Genomic DNA, 25823 nt, shown 5'->3' with positions numbered 1-25823 from the left:
GGAACCAGGGGACGGCTCAAGGGAGCTGTTTGAGAGCTTGTAGCTCTGCAATTCAAATAGAAAATAAAAGAGGGCATAGTTCGATAGGTGTGGTATGAAAGAGCAGGGTAGGTAGTACTGTGAGCTAAGGTTTAAGCTGAGATGGGGGATGAGGGAGAAGGGGTTGGGTCGGTTAGCTAAAACAAGGAATGTGACTCCACCAGTGTGTAGTCTGATTTTTGTTTTAAAAAATAAAAAATTTAAAAAAAGAAATGAAGCTCAGCAGTGGTGCATACATCTTTACTCCCAGAACTTGGGAAGCAGAGGTAGGTGGATCTCTTGAGTTTGAGGCCAGCGTGGTCTACATCAAGTTCCAGGACAGCCAAGGCTACACAAACAAACCATGACTTACCCTTACCCCCCACCAAATAAAATTTAAATGCAGTATACATAAAAGTTTGTTTAAAATGTGACAAGTTAGCTGGGCGATGGTGGCACACACCTTTAATCCCAGCACTTGGGAGACAGAGGCAGGCGGATTTCTGAGTTCGAGGACAGCCAGGGCTACACAGAGAAACCCTGTCTTGAAAAACCAAAAAAAAAAAAAAGTGACAAGTTTAGCAATCTTATGGTATTGTGGGGTTTTGTTTATTTTTATAGAACTCCATAAGAGTGTATGTTAATGATGCCTTTGTGTGTTCCAGATGGCAGGCAACCAATTTTGAGTTTGGGTATGGACTTGCAGTTGGAATGGATGAAATTAGAAGATTTTCAAAAGCATCTTGATGGGGAAGATGAGCCCTTTATCGAAACAAATAGGATTCCAAGTAGTAAGTGATTTGCAGATTTATTTGCCTTTTCCACAAATCTAGATTTATAGAATCTAATGTAACTTTGTTTTCATTATAGATTTGTTGAGGGATGCTGTGAAAAATGGAGATTATATTGCTGTGAAGGTTGCACTGAACTCAAATGAAGAATACAACTTGGATCAAGAGGTACTGTGTTTTTTGGAGAAAAAAAAAATCTCACAAAGAATCATAGAAACTAGCTGTGACACAATATTCAGTTATTTTCCTAGAAAAGTAATGCATGTTCATGTTTAAAGTGTGCATTAAAATCCCAGCCCACCAAAATGACTGGTTTGGTATTATTTGCTTTTCTGTTGCTATAATAAAAAGCGAGTTAAAGAAGGAAGAGTTTATTTGGGCAAACAGTTCTAGTGGGATAAGAGTCTGTCATGGCAGGGAGTCTTAGCAGCAACAGGTATGATGGCAGGAGCAGGAAGCTGAGACTCATGTCCTTATACACAAAGGACAAAGCAGAGCCAGTACACTGGAACCAGAGCAAGGCTATAGAGATAGCTCAAATCTTATCCCCAGTGGCATACTCGCTCCAGCAAGGCTGTACCTACAAATCTTCCTAGAAAGTGTCACCAACTGGAAAACCAGTGTTTAAATACTTGAGTATGTGGGAGACACATACTCAAGTACTCTTTCTCACTCAGACATGTTGCAGTGGTAAGTAGTATAAAAGAATTTCTGTTTTTATGTGGCTATTATGTCTGTCTTTCTTTCTTTGTTTCTTTCTTTCTTTCTTTCTTTCTTTCTTTCTTTCTTTTTTTTTTTTTTTTTTTTGAGACAGGGTTTCTCTGTGTAGCCCTGGCTGTCCTGGAACTAAGTCTGTAGACCAGGCTGGCCTCAAACTCAGAAATCCACCTGCCTCTGCCTCCCAAGTGCTGGGATTAAAGTTGTGCGGCACCACTGCCTGGCTATGGCTAGAAATTTTGTTTTTTTTTAAATAATTTTTTTTTAATCTTTTTTTTTTTTTTTTTTTGGTGGTTGGTTATATGTTTTTTCTAATGTATTTTAATTTTTATTTTATGTGTATTGGTGTATTGCCTGGATATATGTCTATGTGAGAATTTCCAATTTTGAAGTTACAGACAGTTGTGAACTGCCATGTAGTTGCTGGGAATTGAACCCAGGTCCTCTGGAAAAGCAGCCAGTGCTCTTAACCACTAAGCCATCTCTGCAGACCAATGTATATTTTGATTGTAGCTCATATATAGCAACTGCCCAGCTTTTTATTGTCACTCAGGATTTTTCATACCAATGTGTGTGAAGATTTTGCTTTTGTTTTACATGGGAGTTTATTAGAGTCCTTTTCCTCTAGTTTTTAGGTGAAACAATGAATTTTTCTGAAAAAATTTTTTTCTTTTAAAATAGTCTCATTATATAACCCAGACTAGCCTTGACTTGTCGGTGATTTTATTACCTAAACTTCTCAAATAGACCTGACTCTAGTAATTTTTATGTTTATATAGGTATTTCTATTGATGCATTTTATGACTTTTAAGTGTCTCATCTTCTTTAGACTAGATGGTTTGTTTTGTTTTTCTTTTTTCTGTTTTTGTGCTTTAATGATATGTTTATAATCAAAAATCTTGTTTTAATCTTTTAATCTTTATTTGCTGGTGGGGAAAGTGTATGTGTAAGTTGCCTTGAGCAACTTAAATAATTGTTTTTTTTCTGAGCCAGGCTCCTGTAGACAAGCTGTGTGACCAAGGATGACCCTAACTCCTGAGTGTGAGTCACCACACTCACCTAGTCTAGTTCTTACTCTGATCATTCTAAATAGTGCTTTAGATTTGCCATTCATTTTATACCAAGAATGTTTGATATAGAATTTATTGCAGGGAATTTACTTAATTTTTGAAAGATTTATTTATGTATGCATTTTATGTACATAGGTGTTTTGTGTGCGTGTATGTCTAAAGAGCACCAGATCCCATGGGAATGCAGTTATAGATTGGTGTGGATTGCTATGTGGGGGTTGGGAATTGAACTTAAGACCTCTGTAAGCAGATGGTACACTTACCTGCTAAACCATCTCTCCAGCTCCTTTAATTTTTTTGCTTTAGATATTTAATTTTAATGTGTATGAGTGTCTGCCTAAGTGTATGTATATGCACCATGTGCTTGCCAGAGTCTACATAGAGATCAGAAGAGGAGTTAGATCCTCCAGAATTGGAGTTATAGCTAGTTGGTGAGCTGTCATCTGAGTGCTGGGAATTGAACTAGGTCCTCTGTACGAGCAACAAGTGCTTTGAACCACTGAGGCCACCCCCACACCACCCTCCCAGCCCAGTCTGGCTGAAAATTCAATGTTTATGTTAGTTATATTGGACACAAACTTGCAGAAAACCTTCTGTCCCTGCCTTCCAAGTGTGTGAGCCATCATACTTGCTTGCTTATACATGGACATTGTAAAATTTAATAGCAATATTTATTTTTTGAAACAGGATCTCACTGTGTATTCCTTACAGTCCTGGAATTCAGAGAGGTCCACTTGCCTCTGCCTTGAGTGTTGGCATTAACAATGTTCACCACCATGCCTGACAGCAACCTTTATATTTTTAAAATTTTAGGAGCTAGGGAGATGGCTTAGTGTATGGAAAGGCTTGCCATGAAATATGAGGACTGGAGTTTGAACCCACATAAGACAAGCATGGTAGCTACCATCTGTGATCCCAGTGCTACTAAGACAAAATAGTAAGTAGAGAAAGGAAAGATCCTGGAGACTTGTAGACTAGCTAGCCTGCTGTATGCAGTAGTGCAAAAGAGGTGACCTAGTCTTTAACAGGATTTGTCCTCTGATCTCCACCCATGCTCACTTGTTGTGTTATACACATCACATACACACAAATTTTTAAAATCCTAGATTGGGGATATGGCTCGGTCAGTAAAGTGCTTGCTATACAAGCATGAAGGACCTGGATTTGGATTCCTGGCACATACATAAAGAGCAGGGTCAGTAGCACATATCTGGGAGGCAGAGAAAGTAATTTATCCCTTGGGTTTGCAGGCCAGCCAGTTTAGTTGAATTTGATGAGGAACCTTGCAAATAAATAAATAAATAAATAAATAAATAAATAAAGTGGAGTGAGGCTGGAGCGATGGCTCAGTGGTTAAGGGTGTCCTTACAGAGGACTGCAGTGCAGTCCCCAGCATACAGAGGGCTCACAGTAGCCTATAAACTAGAGTTCCAGGGGATTGGATGTCTTCTGGATTTACATGCCTGTACCCCCACAGAAGTAATACATAGAAATAGGGTAGTGAACATCTCTGGCCTCTATATGCATTTCCCCCCATGAACACATACACACAAAATCCTAAAGGTTTTCTTTCTGATTACTTACAAGAGTATTTTAGTAAGCAACCTAACCTAAGTGGATGCATAAGTCACTGTTCTTTAGTGATTTCTTCTTGAAATAGCTTTACTAAAGAGATTTGCTTGTAAACGTTTCTGACTAAAGACTAACAGGGTTTCACTGTCACAGGATTCTACTGGGATGACACTGGTGATGTTGGCTGCAGCAGGCGGTCAGGATGACCTCCTCAGACTCCTTATCACCAAAGGTGCAAAAGTGAATGGGCGCCAGAAAAACGGGACTACAGCCCTCATTCACGCCGCTGAGAAGGTTTGAGACTTGAGTGCATGAAGGGAAACTGAGAATCTTTTTTTGTAGTGAAATATGGTCATATGTCATGTAGCCTTACTTTGTAGTTTCAGTGGGTCTGTGACATGAATTTTTGCTATTAGCAGTACTCTGTAATCAGATTTAAAGTGTGACTTATCTAATCAGCAGTTTATAGTGAGTACAACCTCTAGTTACACTGCCAGTATTATTTCATAAATAATATTCATAAATAATATTTCATAAATAAATGGTTTAGAGGACTCACAGGTAGAGTTTCTCACATGGAAGCTACAGCGTAGGCTGTAAGTGGCAATTACTAACAAATTAGTGAGGGACTAGACGTGTAGGCTTCTGTGGCCCTCCAGTGAAAAATCAGTGAGACGGATGTCCAGTCACCTGCATGGAACAGAATCTACTGAGTTGCTGGGCGGTAGTGGCGCACGCCTTTAATCCCAGCACTTGGGAGGCAGAGGCAGACGGATTTCTGAGTTCGAGAGTTCAAGGCTAGCCTGGTCTACAGAGTGAGCTCCAGGACAGCCAGGGCTACACAGAGAAACCCTGTCTCGAAAAACTAACCAAACAAACAAACAAAAAAAAGAATCTACTGAGTCTTTTTCCTGATTGCAAAACATCTAGAAGCTAGGTCTGTCTTTTAAGGAAATCTTGGGATTAAATTTGTTTGGTTTTTCTCCTCCATTAATTTATTCACTTTTGTTTCCTGTTTTTTAATAGAACTTTTTAACAACTGTAGCTATTCTTTTGGAAGCTGGAGCTTTTGTAAATGTCCAGCAAAGCAATGGTGAGACTGCACTCATGAAAGTAAGTCTTGAGTTTCATAGTGGGTAGGTATGTTGGTGCTGCAGACTGGGAAAGGCATAGGGACAAGGCCATCCCTAGAAGTCAGAAGCTCCTGTAGAATAGAAGTGGGTCAGCAAAGCAGGCGAGTTTGGTAGGTCAGTGATGTACTGGGACAAGCTCAGTCTAAGGGACCCAGCAAGAGTCGTGGGGGATGGGGGTTGTAGGTACTGAGTGAGCAGGAGTTGAGGGAGATGCAAAGGGACTGCAAGTGTTTCAATGAGTGATAACTCCATGCTAGAAGTAGAAGGTGCTGGAAAGAGGCAGACAGATTCAAGATTGCACAAAGTGTAGTTTACAGGTGTCTTGGGTAGTTTCTAGCCAAGTGGATGTTTATTCCTCAAGGCAGAAGGAAGAGTTTGTCTGCTAAGCTAGACAGAGAAAGGTTTTTCCTGGTATCAATGACTATGTCCAGTGCCAGTTAAGAAATTGACATCAGAGGTCCATACACATTAGCTGAATGCCTTACTGACTCTGTCCAGCATGAGTCAGGTCATGTGCCAAACGTGCAGTGACAGTACCACCAGGATCACTGCAGTCACATGAATGGGTGCCCAGCATCCATCCTCATAGGCTTAGACGCCTGAGAGCAGGGAAGGAGTATGTGCTCTCACTATGTTGTATCTTGTGAATCTATCTCCTGTGGAATTGTGGTTTATAGGTATGTTTTGAGTTCAAGGTTTTTGAGTTTCTGCTGTTCCCAGCCACCCTGCTTATATCTCTCTTTGAGTGGTAGGTTGCAAGTACCTCACTAGCCTCAGCCCAGAGTGGCTCACTCCTCTGCAGGAGTTCTAGGTTTCTGGTTCATAGTGCTGCTAGGACTCAGCAGATCCAGTTTTCCATAGCTGGTTCTGTCTTCTTACTTCTTCCCTGAGGTACAGCTTTGCTTAAGTTTGATCTAAGCAGGGATTTTTCTGCAATGCCAAGGCTATCCTGTCAGATGTGAGCAGTGTATTGATTGCAGTACAACCCCAGGCTTGTCCCGAACCTTGTGTTCTATAACCTACATCTTTCTCCTGGGCCCTAAGGTCTAAGCCTTGATCATTGCTTTGTGATTCCTCCCTATGACTGATTTGGGTTTGCGGAAACAGTCTTTTATTGAGGAGTCTAAGCTTCCATGTGTATGTAGTTTTTTTTGTGTGTGTTTGCCTGTTACTATGTAAGTACACCAAAGGTGGCACTCAGTAATGTCTTACTGGGAAGTGTCTTACTGAGCAGACACTTAGACCTCAGTAGAAGAAAGCACAGGAACAGAGACGGGTCTGGGTATGCTATCATTTTGTACAGGACCATCCAGAATTGTGAGTATTCTAAGATCACTTGGGAGAAGTTCCCAGATTAAAGAGTAGGTTTGTTCTAATCCTCCTTAGTTGAGTAGGGAGTGCATTCAGGGTAAGGCAAGCAGTTTGCAGACCTGGAAGGAGGTTCCTGAAGTAAGTTAAGTACTATTAGTCTGAACCTAAATAGTGACAGGGATCAAGTGATCAGTTCTCCAACATGTAGGGGTCAAATTCACAGAACACGGTAACAGGTGATAGCTGATTTTCCTGATTTAGGGAGCTCTGGCAGCCAAAGGCAAGTAGGAACTGGGCATCAGCTTTGAGAAGGCACCATTGAAAGGTAAAAGGCTGCTGGAAAAATGAAGGTTTATGACCTGGTGTCACAGCAAGTGCCCTGGGCACTTAGCTGTTCCTCACAGCAGACTCTAGTTTATGTCTTCACTGTTGTCCTGTTTCTAATGCTTGCTAATACCTGTCCCCAGGTTTCTTCCCTTTCCTTTATGAGGTTTTGTCCTCTTCAAAAAGACCTGCCAGACACATGTGGAGAAACTTAAGTGACTATGGTTTACAATGCCACTCCTCTTTCCTGACCTAGGCATGCAAAAGAGGAAATTCGGACATTGTCCGCCTTGTGATTGAATGTGGAGCTGACTGCAACATTTTGTCAAAGCACCAAAATAGTGCATTGTACTTTGCAAAACAGTGTAATAATGTGCTTGTATATGAACTCCTGAAGAGCCACTTGGAAACGTAAGTGTCAGGTGAACATACTATGGTTAAGTCAGAGTGGGAAAAATTTATTGAAGACATCATATTTGGAATGGTTTGTATAGTAGGAAAATGTTGAGAAAGGATTATCCTGTAGGGTTTCTCTCTTCAGTAGATGATGAATTTAGTAAGTGGCATATTTATTACTTCCTTACAAGTTACCCAAATCTTAGAAAGCCCTGGGAACATTTCCTTCAAACGTTAAGTCTGGGACTGGAGATGTAGCTCAGTTGGTAAAAAGCTTACCTCATGTGCACTGAGCCCTGGCGTCATCCTCAGCAGCTCTTCAAACCAAGCCTATAATAGCAGTACTTAGGAGCTCCTGTTAGGGTAAAAAGACAGTCTAGAAGTTAGGGTAGAACTGGAGCAGATCTAGAACTTGGATATATAGCTACTTCATGGCCAGCCTAGACTAATATAAGACTCAAAGTTAACATCTACTCTTAATTTGGTAAAATTGTGTGTCCGTGCATGCACGCCTGTGTCAGCCAGAGATTGACATGTCTTCCTCTTTTATTCTCTATTCGTGTCTTTTTCAAGCGAATTCTGAACTGTGTATTTTGTTATGAGTTTATATCTTTATCACTGAAGAATTCCTTTGATGGGCTAGGGTGTGGTTCTGTGATAGAGCTTCTGCCTCGCATGTGCTAAAGTCTGCGGTTCCATCCTGAGTCCCATATAAAACAAAATTTTAGCAACATCTGCCAAAAGCACTGAGTCCCTATTTACCCAGGTAACTTTATGAGACAGCCTGGGAGAAACAGCCCCTGGCCTTAGCTTGTAAACTAGACACCGTGTTTAGGCAGAGGGCGTATTCTAAACAAAGTAAGTTTTAGGCAAGGAACCATGTTGTATCTTACTTGCTGTGTCTACTGGAAAGCCTGTCTTGGGCATTTCCCATAAAGAATTCCTAGAAGCTAGTTCTTCCCATTCTCTCAGAACAGAGGGGTCACTACAGAGGACCTGTCAGTGAGGTGGCCAGCCATTTTCCTTTGCTCAGGACTGAGGAGCTCTCATTTCTAATTTTTCATTCATGCATTAGACCACTGCTAAGTAAATTTTTGTGCCAGACACATGCAACATGGTTCCTTACATAAAACAGAAAAAGTTGCCCTTGTGCAACACCTGTTCCAGTAAGAAGAGATGGATGAGAGAAATTTAAAGGCCACTATCATGAGAGGAAAGCCAAGTGAGGTCAGAGTTGTGTCGGTCCTTTCCACAAAGGTGGTTCGAGGTCAGACACAACTGCAGCTACAGATACAGCATACAGATTGTAAATTCAAGCCCTACTTGGGCTACAGAATGAGTTAAAGGCCAGCCTAGGCAATATAGTGAAATCCTGTATCCACATAAAAAATGAAGAGAGGTGGTTAAGAGGGGACCAAGGTTTAACACCATGTGAACAATGAACATGGTCTCATTCACATCTGTAACCACAGTACAGTGAGATATTTGAGATAGGAACTTGCTGGGGGTTTCGGGTGTCGACCTAACTGGATAGAGAATCCCAGATTCAGGGAGAGAACTGCTCCAGAGAACTAGGGCAAAGAGTGCTGTCCTCTGGCTTCCACAAGGCCACACAGGGGCCAGATACAAAGCACACTTGGAAAAGCAGTCTCTACAGGGGAAGACCAGGCTCAGGTTAGAGCTCAGTGGTAGGGCACTTGTTTAGCCATGTGCAAGGGCCTAGGTACTGCAAAAGTAGAAAGTATCACTGGGCAGTGGTGGAAAATTCTTCTAATCCCAGCATTCAGGAGGCAGAGACAGGCAGATGTCTTTGAGTTTGAGGCAAGCCTGGTGTACAGAGTGAGTTCCAGGACAGCCAGTTACACAGAGAAATCCTGTGTTCAAAAACAAGTTAGAACACAGAAAAGTTAGTGGGCAGGCTTTTATGGGCATTGTACAGGATAAGTACATCTTTTGATGGTTTCCTTTTGCAGAGGGGTAAAGGGAAGGCAGACTCTCATGTCTTCCAGTCTAGCTTCAAACTCACTGTTACCTGAGGCTGGCCTTGAACTTCCTTCTAAGTACCAGGATTATAGATGCATGCCATCACATGTGAACTTATGTGATCAAATCCTGGGCTTCATGCATGCTAGTCAACCAAACTACACCTCCAACCCCTAAAGTGTATACTTTAAATTTTGATTGTACAGTGAGATATAGTGTCATAATGACACAGTACAAATATATAATAATCAAATCAGGGTAACTGAAGTTTTTTAATTTGTTAACAAGAACAATAATTACAGTTACTTATGTGGCATAGTGTAATATTTTAGAACATCTACATAAAAGTCTTAAAGATAGGGTCTCATTCTAGCCATCCTGGCCTCAAACATGGTAATCCTACAGTAGCATTCTTGAGTTCTGAGGCATGCGTCACCACACCACCTAACATTAACAGTCTCCCTGTGTTCTGTTAACTAGACTTTCAAGAGTCGCAGAAGAAACAATCAGGGATTACTTTGAATCTCGCCTTGCTCTACTGGAACCTGTTTTCCCAATAGCATGCCATCGGCTCTGTGAGGGGCCAGATTTCTCAACAGATTTCAATTATACGCCCCCTCAGAACATGCCTGAAGGTATGCAAGCATATGTCCCATTCAGACTTAAGTGTTTGTAGCTATCGTTTGTAAGGATGGGTTTGTTCCTAAGTGAATCCTCTACTTTGAAGGAACTCTTCAGCAAACACCATGTGTGATAGTTGGCAGAGCTGCCCTAGCAGGCAGCCTTCCCATCCCCTTACCTGCCACGGTAATTATAGAAAACCAGTATTTACAATGCAGAGAATTGTTTGCTGAGTTTTATTAAAAGGCTCATGACTCTTAGCCTAGAATCATTCCTTTTTCTCCCAAATTTTATCATAGCCACTAGTTTCTCTATTTTGTTGCTTTTTGAAACAAGAGTCTCACTCTGTAGCCCAGGCTGTCCTGGAACTTGCTGAGTACATTAAACTGGTCTTGAACGCTAAGATCCCCCTGCCTCACCCTCCTGTATGTTGGGATTAAAAATGTGCTCTACCACCAGGCAGTGGTGGTACACACACGCCTTTAATCCCAGCACTTGGGAGACAGAGGCAGACGGATTTCTGAGTTGGAGGACAGCCAGGGCTACAGAGAAACCCTGTCTCGAAAAACAAAACAAAAAACAGTAACAAAAAAATGTGCTCTACCATGACTGGTTTGAGGCTTGGTTTTTTTGTTTTGTTTTGTTTTTTTAAATAGTCTTGGTCCTATACTCCTGTCGCAGCCTTCTGAGAGCTGCCTGGTTTAACTTTTCAAGAAAACCTGAGAGGGGGCAACAGGTGCTGTCCTACCTCCCATTAGATTTATGTGACAGAGATATATGCAGTTACTGGTGCTGGGTGGGGGAGGAGGGTCATACCTAGTAAGTTGTTCTTGCTTCAGTGACTAACCTAACTGTCCTTGTGCAAGCAACCTTATAACTGGAGTGGGCCATCAAAACAAAGCAGGAAAGGGGCCTACTGGTAAGAAGTGGTTCAGTTTGAGGTGGGGAGTGTTGGATGAGAGTAATGGATGGGATATGGCCAGAGTATAAATTTTGAAGTTATAAAAGAATAAGTTCAGTCACCAGAGCCCACAGGGTAGAAGAGAGCCTACTCCCGAGGGCTGTGCAGTCCTCATGTGTGTACCATGCACATCCAAGGGAGGGCAGACCATTCTCTCTCCCTACAATGTTAACATAACTCAGTGTAAGCCTTCTGCTATCAAGCCGGATAACCTGATCTTGATCCCTAAAACTCACATGGTGGAGAGAACCAACTCCCTAAAATAGGCCTCTGGCTTCCATACACAATGTGTTATGTGGGTGCACGCACACAGAATAAATCAGGTGTTTTTTTTAAAGCCTTGTTGTAAGCTACATCATAATGTGGTATTTGTGAGTGGATTATTGCTACAGGCACACATTTGAAAACTTCTAGGAACTAGAAACAAGACACAGATGTTTATTTGTACATATAATAAATGCCAAATATAAAGACAAAACAATGTGTTAATGTGTATAAGTCAGGTGCTCTTAGAACATCTTCATCAAATTACACTTATTTGTAAAGAACGGTTCAGCTTTCAGCATCCACTTAACTGCTTGTAACTCCAGTTCCAGAGTTCTAATTAAATGCCCTGTAATGGTCAGGCACACATACATGTATGCAGGCAAAACACTCGTACATAATAAACAGTAACCACCAGTTAACTTCAGTACCCACAAGTCTCTCTTGGGTTATTTGGACGAGATCTCTAATTTTGTGGTTTGGAGGATGAAGCCCAGGTGTTGAGTAGGACCTGCTCCCTGTCAGCAAAGATAACCCCAAGCCAGTGCTGTCATCAGTGTTAATCTTCTCTTTTCTCCCTTAGGCTCTGGTGTCCTCCTCTTTATTTTCCATGCAAACTTTTTGGGTAAAGACGTTATTGCTCGGCTTTGTGGACCATGCAGTGTACAAGCTGTGGTTTTAAATGATAAATTTCAACTTCCTGTTTTTCTGGTAAGATTGGCGGGGGGGGGGTTGTATTGAATGTAGTCCATGTATTTTTATTTCAGCCCTAGGTAGCCTATAGAACTCAGTGCAGACCTTGTAAGCCTTTACCTTGAATTAATCTTCACATCTCTGCTTCCCAAGTGCTGAGATGAGATCTTTTATTTTACCAAGACCCAAAACAAATAGTTCAGTGGGTAAGACCATTTTACAGGCAGGTGCCAGGTATTTTCACTGGTTGGCCACTCTCATCAGTCAGAGCCTTTAGAAGGTGGGCTGTCAAGTCAGGTGAAGGTGAGGCCTTTTTGGGCTACACGGGGAGATCCTGTCTCAACTATCTCAATTTTTTTGTTTTGTTTTTGTTTTTGTTTTTTGAGACAGGGTTTCTCTGTGTAGCCCTGGCTGTCCTGGAACTCACTCTGTAGACCAGGCAGTCCTCGAACTCAGAAATCTGCCTGCCTCTGCCTCTGCCTCTGCCTCTGCCTCCCAAGTGCTGGGACTAAAGGCGTGCGCCACCACTGCCCGGCTCTCAAAATGATGTCATAGCCCTGAGCTAACTCTGACTTGATCTCATCTCTCTTCCCTCTAGGACAGTCACTTTGTCTATTCATTCAGTCCTGTTGCTGGCCCCAATAAGTTGTTTATAAGGTTGACGGAAGCACCCTTTGCCAAGGTGAAAATCTTTGCTTCATATTTACACAGGAACTGCTCAGATAATTTTTAAAAATCCCCGTGTCACTGGACATGGTACAGACAAGTTCTTTCTGTATCTGTGTTAAGCAAATTGATGTGTCTGAATGTTGAACTTTGGCTCTCTGGGGCAGGTATGCATAGCATACTTAACTGAAGGTTAAGCCTGAGGGCATCTCTGAGTACTCAAATCTTGACAGTACTAAACTGCCACTAGGCTCATCAAGGCAGGATTTCTCTATATGAAAAAAAGAAGCTGGACTACTCAAATCACTCTAGTAATGGTTAGCTAATATACTGACTAGTAGGATTATATTTTTACTAAAAGGATTATATTTTTACTAAAAATAGTAATAACTTGGATGCTCTTACAGGGTGGGGTTTGTATGTACTGACATATTCATTTCTCTTGTTTAGGTTAAGTTGCTAATAGGTGCATACAGAGTACAGCTGCAGTGACCACAAAGGATTGAGAAGCAGCCTCTTTTCAGCTGGATTCCCAAGTACCATCTTTGTACCAGTTTCAAACATTCATCGTCTATAGTTTCCTGTCACCTGTAAACGTGCAATTTAAGCCTGTTGCCTGTGTAGGTTTGTCTACATACATGTATTTGTGCCATTGTTCGAAAACGTTCAATGTTCTGCATATATTTCCACAATGTGGAATGGTACATATAAGAAATATTTAAGGAAATTAAAAACTTTTGAAGTGAAATTTTCTACTACTGTTTGTGAGTTTGTATTTGAAAAGCAAAGCCAGATTCAGGCTGGCCACATGACTGAGTTCAACAGTAGCCATGACTACAACGGGAATCCTTTACAAATCAGATGTAAAACATTTACTATACAACTAAATTTGATGTTCTTAAAGGTGAAATGCAGCTGCAGGCTTTTCCTCCTGGCTGATTTGTTCCCAAAATAAAGGCTCTGAGAGTCTGGGAAACTTAAAATGACACTGAATTATAATTCTTATAAGCTTGCGCTTGTTCAGACCAGCTTGTAGCTTAACCAACCATTTATTCAGTTCTGTGAGTGCCACATGGCTAGGGGCAATTCTGTCCCCTCACCTGATTATCCCAGAGTTCTTCTTCCCTACCAGGGCTGCCACCCTCAGCTAACAGGCTGTCAGCTTTTTATTGACAAGTGAGGCTTCCATACAATACACAACAAATCCTCTACAGCAGAAATGTGTCCTGTGGCATACTCTAAGACTGCTGCTTTTGTGTCATTAGGAGTTTCTCCTCAAAGCATGCTGTAACCTGTAAGAGACAAAGCTGTCATCAGTAAATAGGAATGATACACATGCACACACACAGGCATTTTGTCCTTTTTCTATTTCCTTTTTCTTCTTTTTTTTTGTTTTTCAAGACAGGGTTTCTCTGTGTAGCCCAGACTGGCCTTGAACTCAGAAATCCGCCTGCCTCTGCCTCCCTAGTGCTGGGACTAAAGGCGTGCGCCACCACTGCCCGGCTGTCCTTTTTTATCATAGCCCTGCTGGCCTCAAATCCTGACTCAGGAGATTATAGGCATGTTCTACCATGCTTGAGTTACTGTGTCTCTCTGTACTTTTTAAGAGGTTTCAGCCCTAATCACCAAGTAAGAAGCCTTAAACAGTCGATACATTTTCCCTATTTAGGCATTGTCTAATTATATACAAAGAACCTTAAGATAATTTTTCTTTTCCTTTAAGCCCTGGCTATGTAACCAGACTGTCCTCAAATGCACAGAGAATCTAACTCTGCCAACAAGACCTACTTTTTCCTTAAACCAAGTTTTTGCCAAGTGTCCTAGGCTAGTTGGGAAATCCCATATAGCACAGGCTGGCCTTGAGTTCATAGAACTGCCAATGTATCGGCCCACTGAAGGCAGGGTTTATAAGAAATCACCACACACACTGAAATGGCAATTTTTTAAGTTTATAATGAAGGCAGATTCATGTCACTTTCGTTAGCAGTACATTTATCATCTTAGTAATTAAACTTGCCTTACATATCTTCCTGTGGTTAACCCATTTCCATGTTTCCACTTATTAGGAAAAAAAACCTGTATTATAAAGCAAGTGCTTTAATTAACTAATGGCAAGTGCACTTACTTTCACCCTCTCTGAATGCCCCATGGGCTAGGCAGTAGTGGCACATTTAATCCCAGCACTCGGGAGGCAGAGACTAGGAGACTTCTTTGACATCACAGCCAGTCTATAGAGCTGGTTCTAGGACAACCCGGCCTACACAAAGAAACCCTTTCTCAAACCGCCATACCCAGGGAGGAAAAAAAAATTAAGGCCACATGGTGCCACAGCTTTGATCCTGACATACACAGCCTATTACATAGATCTTATATGTTCAGATTACTACTTCAAATTTTACTTAATGAAGAATCTATACATACAGCTATTTGAAAATTTAATTCCAATGAGATAACCAGAGTGTATAAACTTACTCTAAACATATTTGAACAGTTGCTTAAACAATAATCGCCCAAAGGGCTTTAAAATTTTAAATGTAGGACCAGGCTAATTGGTTAAAGGCCAGGTAGCAGAGTATCAAACTGCAAGGTGTCCTCAGTAGAACTGCTAAGAATACACCAACAGATACCATAAAACAGTGTGCCCACCGGTCTTCCAGGGTCTCGTTAAAATGGAGGTTTGGAGTCATCAGATCCTGTGTCCTGCCTGTAGATGTGCATCTCAGGTCTCAGGCAGCACCATCATTGCTGGTCCACAGAACTGCACCTCAAGCATCCAGAAAACAAAACAGAAAATTTAGCAGCTAAAGCAGCATAGCCAAGCAGTGGGTGTTATCAGAAAAAATCCATTTGAAGAAACTATGAAGTTAAAGAGATATGTGTGAGAGATCCTAAGTGTGAGTGCTCTTGAAAGAAGACCCTTCCCTCCTCTATGCCTCACTAAACATTCATGACCCCTACCTACCCATGCACATCGATATGGAAACACAAGAGTGGACTTGATAATGACATGGACCTAGCAGTTCATCCCCAAGGTCAAGGATACAAATGACTTTGGAGTGGCAGTAGAGAAAGATGCTATCACAGTGAAAGCTTTCTAGGCAACCATTTTAAGTATTTAGAAGGTAAAGATGTTTTAGCCAAGGCAAGCCACATGGTGGACTACCCACCCAGCTTGGTGCATGAGTAACGAGGCAACCTATCAGGAGCTGAGGGCTACACTGAGAGCCTTCTGTGCTGAGCTGCATCATAGACAGCAACTTAGTATCTTCAACTGAAGAAGAAAACCCAGGTATGTACTGATTTCAAGACTGGCTCTCTTCTTTTGCTGTACACGTGCATGCCCCTTTTTCTCTTTCTCTCTCCCTCCCCTTACCCCCTCTCCTCTTAACTCATGGCAACTTCCCTGGCCTTCATCCTTGGGGGCCAGTGAACTCATCTACCCAAGAGCAGGTTACCAAGAATCTTGCATTTAAAAAAAAAAAAGGGAAAAAAACACCCATACTTTTTTTCCCTTTCTTTCTATATAGGGTCTCTCTATATTTAGTCCACTGTCTTGGAATAAAAACAACACAAAACAAAAAACCTCTTGAACACAGAGTTGTAAGGCTTCAGCTCAAACTCTAAAGTGTCTAACAACAAAACACCAGGGCTGGGAGTGTGGCACATTCCTTTAATCCCAGCACTGGGAAGCAGAAGTAAGGTGAACTAGGGGCTGGACTGATCTCAGAGTTTCAGACTACATAGAGAGCTACTGTTATAACAACTGAAAAAGAAAAACACTAGGATTCTGCCCAAGGTGTATAGTTCAGTGATTGGACATTTGCCTGTGCAAAGCCACAGAAGCACCAGACACAAAGGAAAGGATCTACGTGTCACACACCTGATACCCAGCACTCACTCATTGGCTGAGGCAAAGGGATTAAGAGATGAGGATGGCTCTGGTAAAAGACTGGCTGCTCTTCCAGAAAGCCCAGGTTTGATTCCCAGAACCCAGGTTGGATTCCCAGGGAATCCAAATGCCTTCTAGCATCTGGAGACACCAGGCACATGTGATCCATAGACATACATGCAAGCAAAACGATACTATACATAAAGATAGAGGGGAAAAGTCCATGAATAGTTGTGGCAACACAGTAGTTACACAGTTAATACTCTGTCCCAAACCAAACAATACCACTGGTGCTATTACCTATGGCAGCTGTAGTAAGCACAATCGGAACTGGAGAATTCAGAATTGTATGCAACTGCAGCTCCGTTTCTAACAGAGAAGAGACTCCAACTGACCTAATGCCGCAGTGTGAGCCCAGCGTGCCTGGCTTTTAAACGCTTCTGTATTAGACAGTGGCTTTAGCAGATTCACGTTGTCTTAACAACCTAGGGATAGAAAAATTTTAGACCTTTAAAACTCAGACACTGTAACTGGTCTCAAGTTCTCAACAGGAATCAACACTTAGTAAGATACAATTTTGTCTTATATGGCCTACTTTTTAAAGACTTTTTTTTTTTTTAATGAATGTGAGCACACTGTCTTTTCAGACACACCAGAAGAGGGCATTAGATCCCATTACGGATGGTTGCGAGCCACCATGTGGATGCTGAGAATTGAACTTAGGACCCCTGGAAGAGGCATCAGTGGGTGCTCATAACCAATGAGCCATCTCTTCAGCCCCCATGGCCTACTTTTATTTTGAAGAGTTATTTTTATTCTGAGGGTAATCTCAGATCCAAAATAGTCCCAATGTCATCTAAGAACACTGGCTGAATTGAGATTTACACTAATTTCATACCGTGGAATTATATACACCCTAAATTCTAAAAGATCTTCAAATCTGGCAGCTACTGAAAATTATTTACATTGTGTGTACATGAGGGAGGGTGTGACGTCATAGGACAGGCTCTGGGAAGACATTCTCTCCTACAGAGATCAAACTCAGGTGGGCTCATGCTTGGCAAGAGATGTTCTTATCACAGTGCCGTCTCAGCAGTAAGAAACACTTTCTAACTAAGTCTTTATCATAGTTCTTTTTCACCGATTACTGGTCCCTTAACACAGCTTTAAAACCGTCATGATAGGGGTTCATTTGTTAAGAGCAACAGAAGACAGGTCCAAATCTCAGCACCCATACAGTTGTTCACAAGTGACTGTAAACTCTAGTTCCAGGGGATCCAAATGCCTTCTGACTTCGATGGGTACTAGGCACACATATGTACCAACAGTACACGCAAACAGAACACCCAATTGTATTTTGTTTTTTTTCGAGACAGGGTTTCTCTGTGTAGCCCTGGCTGTCCTGGAACTCACTCTGTAGACCAGGCTAGCCTCGAACTCAGAAATCCGCCTGCCTCTGCCTCCCAAGTGCTGGGATTAAAGGCGTGCACCGCCACCACCTGGCTCCAATTGTATCTTTGAAAATGATAAAACATCACATAAAAATCTTTCTGCTATATCTACAAACACTTTCTCTACTTGTGCCAAGGCCACGTCCACTTATCGTGCTCCATCAAGAGGGATAATTGAGATGTTCCCCAGAGAGCACAAGTGACTTTTAAGTAAGACAAAGGTGTGAGATATTAGTGAAGCAGGATACAAAAGCAATGCAAAAAAACACAACTAGCAGGTGTAGCTTCAGGGTTTTTTTCCATTTTTTTGTGGGAGTGGGGATGGCAAGTGTTTGACACATGGTTTTTTCTGTATGGTCATGGCTATTCCAGAACTCACTCAGTAAATCAGTCTGGTCTTGAACTCAGGAAGTACATAATAACCACAAAATACTGGAACTCTACCTAAACGGTACAGAATAAAAATGTTGTTTAGGTCTTAAACCTGATATAAGAAACACTGCCCCAAACTATAATTTTGGATGGATTATTCATGCAAAAAAGGCTTACAAAATTCTGGATATGCACACTGGAGAGTCACAGGCCTACTAATGTACCTTAATGATTTAAAGAAACCGTAACAATTTATAGAAAGCATGGTTTTATGCACTATAAATCACATTTAAAAACTGTATTAACAAAGTATGGGGAAGGGGGAATCTCTATGAACACCAAAAGATTACACAAGGGCATTTTCATATACTCAGATACACAGTACCATGCATACTCATATGACTACGAGAATATTGAAGATACAATATTCCTAGGAAAAGAGGCACTCTCTACCAGGCCTTCTGAGTGGTAGAAAATGATAGGATGTTTCTACCATGTATCAGATATAACACCCATTACCTAAGATACTAAATCTATCCGAAGCTAAGGAAGGCCTAAGTAAAACATGATATATACATCTCAATACTATGGAGGCTGAGTTATTCATACTCAGACAAACAGTAAAAACTCAAGGGTATTTAAAGGGAAACATTGAAAAATTGCTGCTATAAAGTAACCTAAATAAATGGTGACATTTCCTGATATCTGCAGTTGTCTAGCCCAAAACAATGACATTCCACAGTTGCTCCCTACAAAACCGCAGGGATTCTTTCCCAAATAATGCACATTTCCAGGGGACTTTTTAGGAAATATACACACAAGAGAGACATAGAGACCAGTGTTCACAACCAACTATGTCCCTTCCCATTTGTAACAGACACAGTAAAGGCTAATAAAGCAGTAAGAGTGACCTAGGATATTTTCTAGGGGAAATTTACCTTTAATACTTTTAATTAAACTTTCATATGTACATCTGTTTTGTCTGCACATGTGTGCAATAGTTGGAAGGGAGGGAGTCGCTGAAAATCTCAGCCTTGCTCACCCTGTTTCTAGAGAATTCCCTCCTCTTTTTACGTCGTACTTTTGAGACATAGCATTATACAGCCCTAATCTAGAACACAGTATGTAGGCCAGGCCCTGCCCCTCCCCCAGGGGGCAGCAGACACCAGATGCAGGGCTGACCTACTAACCTGAGGGCCTCAAGTCTACTACTGAGCATCACATCCTTCTCCTTCTGGAAACTAAGTTGTTCAAGTTCCCCCTGAACTAGCTCAGGACTCGCAGGCCTCAAGCAGTGACCCTCCTGCCCGAGCTTCTGGAGCAACTAGGATGACAGGGATGTGCCACACTGCCCAGCTCCAGTGAGCATTACAAAACAAACATCCACCATCTCCAGTGTAGTTTCTTACGCATGTCAAAGTAAAAGGCTAGTCAACGGAAGTAGTAAGAGGCTCATCAAGGATGGGCTGGACCACAGTGATGTATTTTTAACCTGCTTTCTGAACCAGTGTCCCACTACACAAGCCACCAGGCCTGGGCTCAGGCTCCTCTCCAGCACGTCCACTGCGGGAGGAGACAAGCAGGCAGTAGCACACCAGGACAGGATGTTCACTTGTGGTTTGAGGATGATGAACTCAGATAACTGTACTGTTTTCTTTCAAAGTTCAATTTTCAGATAAATTGTTACCATCTACAAAAGGTCAGTTCCTTATTTAATATATAAACCACCTAATATAGACATGAAAAAGGGGCTGGAGAAATAACTCAGCAGTTAAAATCACTGGCTGCTCTTCCATGGCAGAAAGGTTCAATTCTCAGAACCCACATGGCAGTCCATAACTGGGAACCAACACATTTTTACAGACATACATGCAGGCAAAACAATAATACATACACACACACACACAATTAAAAGGCATGTGAGGCTAGAGAGATGGCTCAGTGGTCAAGAGCACTTGCTGATCTTACAGAGGACCTGGGTTCTGTTCCTAGCACCCACAGGAAGCTCTGGATCCAGGTATGAATCCTTCTGTCCTCCTTGGCAACAGATACGTATGACTGCACATACATACATGCAAAGAAAATTCATATACATAAAAGAAAAACATCTTTTTTCATTAAAAATGTTAAAGACACTAGCAAATATTGAATAATATTCAGGCTTTTCTCATCATTTATTTAAAACAGCACCTCTGCAGATAACATGAAAATCAAGCCTTGAGGAAAAGCGTTTTTCAGGTGTCATGTGCATTACAAACTGTCAAGTATAGCACTAGCGGAATCCATCATATGGACTGTTCATCTATCTGAGTAATAACACAGACTGTGCTGAGGTAGAATGCTCATCAGAAAGCAGGACCAACCAGCAAGTCCACCCTGGCGCGCACAACCCATCAGCATTCAGTGAACATTTTCAATACAGTCAAGTAGCTGCCATGGCTGGTTCTTCCCGGTAAACCCAGCCATAATTTCATAAGATCAACTGTGGATGTATGAACATGACTTACTTATCCAACTCCACAATCTTTGCCACTGTCAGTGGGCAGCTGGGCAGGGTACAAAAAGCTGCGGAGAAAGGGAGCTGCTGGGCCTCTGGACACAGAACGCAATCCTAGCTACCTGGGAGGCTGAAGCAGATTATAAATACAAAGCCAATCTGGGTGGCAGAATTTCAGTCATCCTCTTTCTTAACAGCAAATTAAAGCAATTAGTCCACACAAACTATACTAAAGAATACACAAAAATCAAGTATAGTAAAACTCTAAAATTAAACTTCCCATCTCAAATTCCTCTGCTTCTGTGTGACTGATGCCGAGGCCTTCAGGGCCTTTCCCAGTTCAGGCTCTGTACGACCAGCATAACACCTCCAGTAACTCATGGCATCCTTCATCTTCACTGCACTCCATTTAAGTTACAATCAGTTACATGCCCCCCCCCCACACACAAATGTCATTTTGATTATGGTAATAATCCCAATGTCACCTGAATAAACTGTTCACTAATTCAATAAAAGTGCAGTCAGCACCAACATGAGGTCTCTGTGCCCCAAGAAGTCACCGTTAGCAGGGGCCAAGAACTGTACAATAGTTAAGAATCAGTCAATCTAACAGACAGGCGTCAGAAGTCATGGGAAGTGCCACAATCTAATGCTGGAGTCTGTGGACAGAGAAGCCCGAGCCACCAGAGGCGGCTCTGCTGCTCAGAGCAGAGCAGAGGAACTGAGCCCGAGCTTCAAGCACTCCAAAGGTTTCCCCTTTCCTCTTAGAAATGACTAAGAAGCAAAACCTCTGGTCCTTCAGCCTGATGCCATCTTTTTTCTCACGTGTATGCCCTTTCTTGTAATTCTGCAGGGCTCCAGCTTCACTTCTCGCTGCCTAGGGGACAAGTCCTGCAGTTAGTACTCTCTAGTCCAGCTTGTTTGACTATCTGTTACATTTTGTAGACAGTCCACAGCGCAACCCAGGATGGCCTCAAGCTTATGGTCATTCTGCCTCTAGAAGATATCAATTTTATTTTCAGCTCTTTGTTTTTTTATTAAAAAGTATGGCCATGTAGACCAGGCTGCCCTGGAACTCAGAGATCTGCCTGCTTCTGGCTCCCAAGTGCTGGGATGGATAAAAGGTACACAGTTACCTTTTAAATTCTTGGTGCTTATATATATGTGTAAGCAGAATGTTTGTACACATCAGTGCAGTTCACAGAGGGACAAAAAGGGGCTGCTAGATCTCTAGGAGCTGGTTTTGAGGTGCCACATGTGTGTTGGGAAATGAACTGTGGTTCTCTACAAGAACAGTAAGTACTCTTAGCAACTGAGCCATCTCTCCAGCCCAATTGCTACTACTTTTACTTAGGACAGTTAGCTAAGAATTCCTGTAAGCAGCAGTTTTTTGTCACATACTTTCAAATGTCTTAAGAGCCTTCTATCCTGACACTGATCTTAAACTGATTTTCATTTTAAAAGCAATAACACCATCTCCACCCTTTGATTCACAAAGATGCCCAACAGCCAGTTAACTCAAGTTCTAAGTTTTAAATACCTCAGTACTTTAACCCACAATGCAATGTGTTGCTTGGGCTCCAACCTAGGTCCTTGTGCACTCTCTCATGTGCTCCACCATTCCATGCCAACCGGCGGGTCTTGATTTTTCAACTCTCAAATCCGAGTTCCTGTGTTATAACTCTGGTCTGTGTAGTCTGGAGCACCTCCCCCAATTGCTAGTTATCTAAAAGGCAGATCCAAATGTCTTTAAGTGCTTAAGTGTTTTTAACATCCAAGTAGGTGTGTACAATGGTACATGTGTGGAAATCAGAGAACTAGTTGGGGAGGTCACTTCTTTCCTTCCAGCACGGGGGAACAGAAATTAGACTCAAGTCTTCAGGCATGGCACCAAGCTATCTGTCCCTTCATTTGTCTTTTTAAAAAAGGATGACACTCTTGACAAAACTAGCTTTGAACTCCTGCCTTATCCTCCTAACTAGGTGGGACTAGAGGCACCATCACTGTGCATGACTTCATTAGCATGACTACCTTGGCAAGAGTCTTCTAAAGTTTCCTGACAATGGAGCTACATCTATCTAGTTTCCCAGTCTTAATAAGGATCCCTATAGCTTTGTGTCAACTTCCCAGACCCCAACATGTCCTACGAGGAAGGGGCTATCTGGTCACACACGCCACCCAAAACAGACATAGCCAACCGAGAAATGACATGGAGGTATGCATACCAAGCAAACCCCTCACAACAGAAATCCTATTTTGTTGTTGTTTTTTGAGACAGGGTTTCTCTGTGTAGCCCTGGCTGTCCTGGGACTCACTCTGTAGACCAGGCTGGCCTCAAACTCAGAAATCCACCTGCCTCTGCCTCCCAAGTGCTGGGATTAAAGGCATGTGCCACCACTGCTGGGCTCAGAAATCCTATTATATTCCACTCTTAATACTTGAGTTCTCCTTTCTTCATGTATATGGAAGGCAAGTCTCAAGCTGTTAACCTTCTAGTTCTATAGCTCCTTTGCTGACTTTCCACACTGCTGTGGTCAGAGTGCTACCTATCATTTGAGAGAGAGTAGTCTATCTCATGCCAGCTGCCTTAGTCTTCAGAAGACCAAACACTGGCTAACAAAGCTTTTATTTGGTCTCCCACACCCACTAGAGTACCAGACTATTAATCCACGACTGCTTCTAGTAGCTCCTTTTATGAAACAGGTTCTTGCCATGCAAGACTCAACTCCAGTCGTCTGCAGGCTTGCATGAAGGGTGTAAACCATTACACCAGCCTCTGTCTTCTTACCTAAGCAGGAACATCTATATTGTTCACAAATGTGACACTAACATCTTAATTTTTCTTTTTCTTTTTCTTTTTTTGGTTTTTTGGAGACAGGGTTTCTCTGTGTAGCCCTTGCTGTCCTGGAACTCACTCTGTAGACCAGGCAAGCATCGAACTCTCGAACTCAGAAATCCACCTGCCTCTGCCTCCCAAGTGCTGGGATTAAAGGCGTGCGCCACCACTGCCCGGCCTTATAATTCACTCTTAAGCCCTATACAATTTTGAAAGACTAGCTGTTGACCAAATACTGTATTATCTTTATTGCTTCATCTGTGTGACGTGACAGTCATAAAATATTTGTACAAAATTAAAATTTTACTATACATTAAACATCCCCTGGCACAATGCCTGGAAGCTGAATGGGTTAGATTTTGGCATTTTGGGTAGGGAGGGATTCAGGGATGTTTGTATACATATATTACGTGGGTTTTGTTTTGTTTTTGTTTAGAGACCAACTGTGTAGCCCCAACTGGCCTGAAATTCAATGAAGGCCAAGCTGCAGTTTGCCACCACAGCTGGCAAGTGACATACCTAGGAAAAGTGGCTTTCCACATACAGTGGGTGACACTCAGTAGCCCCTTGGCGTCCTCTCTGCCTGTTGGCTCTCACAGTCAGGGGGCATCATGCCAATGCCCTCAAGTTTCAGATTTGGAACCTTTGCATTTCAGACTTTCAGACAAGGTCTAACCATGATGCCTCAGAGTCCAAATACTGGGGCATGGGACAAGGTGTATGCCACCATGCTTGACTCTAAATTACTTTTAACAATGTAGTAAAATTATTTTTGAAGGAACCCAAACCCACTGTATTACTTCTAAACTTTGCTTACTCCTGTAGTACCCAATGACTTTGTGTTTGTGACTGCGAAGACTAGCAGAAAAGAACTATTAAAGAACAAGCTAAATAAATAAATGAATAAATTGAGTTGACAGTTCCAACAGTCAACAGGCCTAACTAATATTAATATAGCATAAGTCCTTCTATTCCAGGGGTGCGGGGGGGGGGGTGTTCTGGAAAAAAATAGGCTCAGACTAGAGCAGAAAAGGCAGGCCTGTACATGGGAAAACTGGGGTGAGGCTGGGAACCAGAGGCAGAATAAAATAACCTGGGATACAGGAACATAGCAGACAATGATTATACATAAAAATCTATCAAGTTTATGAGTACTACTCTAAAAGAGCTAATTAATAGTCTTTACAACTCTGTTCCTTATTCACTCTGGAATACAAGGATAAACTATCATTTTACTACATGTATTAAAATATATGTATGTTGTGTATTGGCTATATAGGAATAAACCAGTTTTAGCTAAGTTAAGTCCATTATCTGTGTGGAAAAGCACAAAAAAGATATATAAATAGTGTATCAACAAAGTAACACAATGAAGCAATAATAGAACTTGAAAAGTCCCCATATCCTTTCAGATACAGTGCGGTACATCCAGTACATGGACTGGAGAGAACGGAACCTGCCATGTGCTCTGCAGCGCACACGCAAGCTTAGATTTAATTCTAGAATGCAGAGGGACGTGCTGTATGTTATAAATGAAGACAAGCGATGCATACCCCATAAAGAAAAACATCAGCAAATAAGAAACAATTAACAACTCCTTAAAAATACTTAGAACCATCCTTGTAAAAGCTCATTCTTAGTAATGTTTAACACCTGTGCAGTCACCTGTGCAGTCCCCTACTGAACCCTTGACCCAAGGACGTACGTAGGCTCAGCTCTGCGGGATACGTGCGATTTAACCCCCACCACCACAGTGGAAGCAAGCATGTGAAAACGCCAAAGAAACCTGTGGACCTTGAAGATTTCTCCAATTTTCTGTTTGTTTTTCCAAGACAGGGTGCATGTTGTCCTGGCTGTCCAGGAACTCAGAGATCTGCCTGCCTCTGTCTCCTGAGTGTTGGGATTAAACTGTGAGCTACCACTGCCTGGTTTCTCCAAAGTATTATAATAATCATCATCATCAACAACAAAAGACCAATCTGGATGTTTTTGTAAGTAGCACCAAGTTATGAATTATATCCATTTACACTGACATTAAGGTCCGTGCCTCTTCTGGGGACTTCAGGCACACCGCTCAAGTGCTTCTCCACTGAGCTACAATCCCTCAGCCTTTAGCCTCTCAGCTGATGTTTACACCAGACCAACTGACTCATCAAAGCATGCTTGAGGACTGTATCTTGACTACATGGCATGTGCTGTCATGGCAATTATTAGAACTTCAACAGTGCTGGGCAGTGGTGGCGCACACCTTTAATCCC

General features: G+C 42.0%; 1 protein-coding gene and 1 long non-coding RNA gene across 5 annotated transcripts in view; one reads left to right on the top strand and one right to left on the bottom strand.

The window, feature by feature from the left end:
* The window catches only part of Mphosph8 (M-phase phosphoprotein 8), a 32331-nt gene extending 19063 nt beyond the window's left edge, over window positions 1–13268 (top strand). The window contains exons 6-14 of one of the 4 annotated variants that reach the window (XM_028787339.1): window positions 684–809; window positions 889–977; window positions 4322–4462; window positions 5195–5281; window positions 7193–7347; window positions 9796–9950; window positions 11745–11872; window positions 12453–12536; window positions 12971–13268. In XM_028787339.1, coding sequence (XP_028643172.1) covers window positions 684–809; window positions 889–977; window positions 4322–4462; window positions 5195–5281; window positions 7193–7347; window positions 9796–9950; window positions 11745–11872; window positions 12453–12536; window positions 12971–13012 — 1007 coding nt within the window. In that variant the 3' untranslated portion in view covers window positions 13013–13268. Of the gene's footprint in view, window positions 1–683; window positions 810–888; window positions 978–4321; window positions 4463–5194; window positions 5282–7192; window positions 7348–9795; window positions 9951–11744; window positions 11879–12452 lie in introns of those variants that run through there. The other 3 variants (XM_028787338.1, XR_003713917.1, XM_028787341.1) reach the window with 3 other exon arrangements.
* A 226-nt stretch (window positions 13269–13494) lies between these two features.
* On the bottom strand, window positions 13495–15867 carry LOC114638761. Its single transcript, XR_003713918.1, has 2 exons — window positions 15167–15867; window positions 13495–13812 (listed from the first exon to the last, which is right to left on the bottom strand). It is a non-coding gene; the product is annotated as an uncharacterized LOC114638761 (long non-coding RNA).
* Window positions 15868–25823: the final 9956 nt, after the last annotated feature.

Source organism: Grammomys surdaster, unplaced genomic scaffold, assembly GCF_004785775.1.
Source record: "Grammomys surdaster isolate TR1022 unplaced genomic scaffold, NIH_TR_1.0 125630, whole genome shotgun sequence".
Lineage (NCBI taxonomy): Eukaryota > Metazoa > Chordata > Mammalia > Rodentia > Muridae > Grammomys > Grammomys surdaster.
Note: the sequence above shows the minus strand (reverse complement) of the source record. Positions and strands in the feature narration are given on the sequence as shown.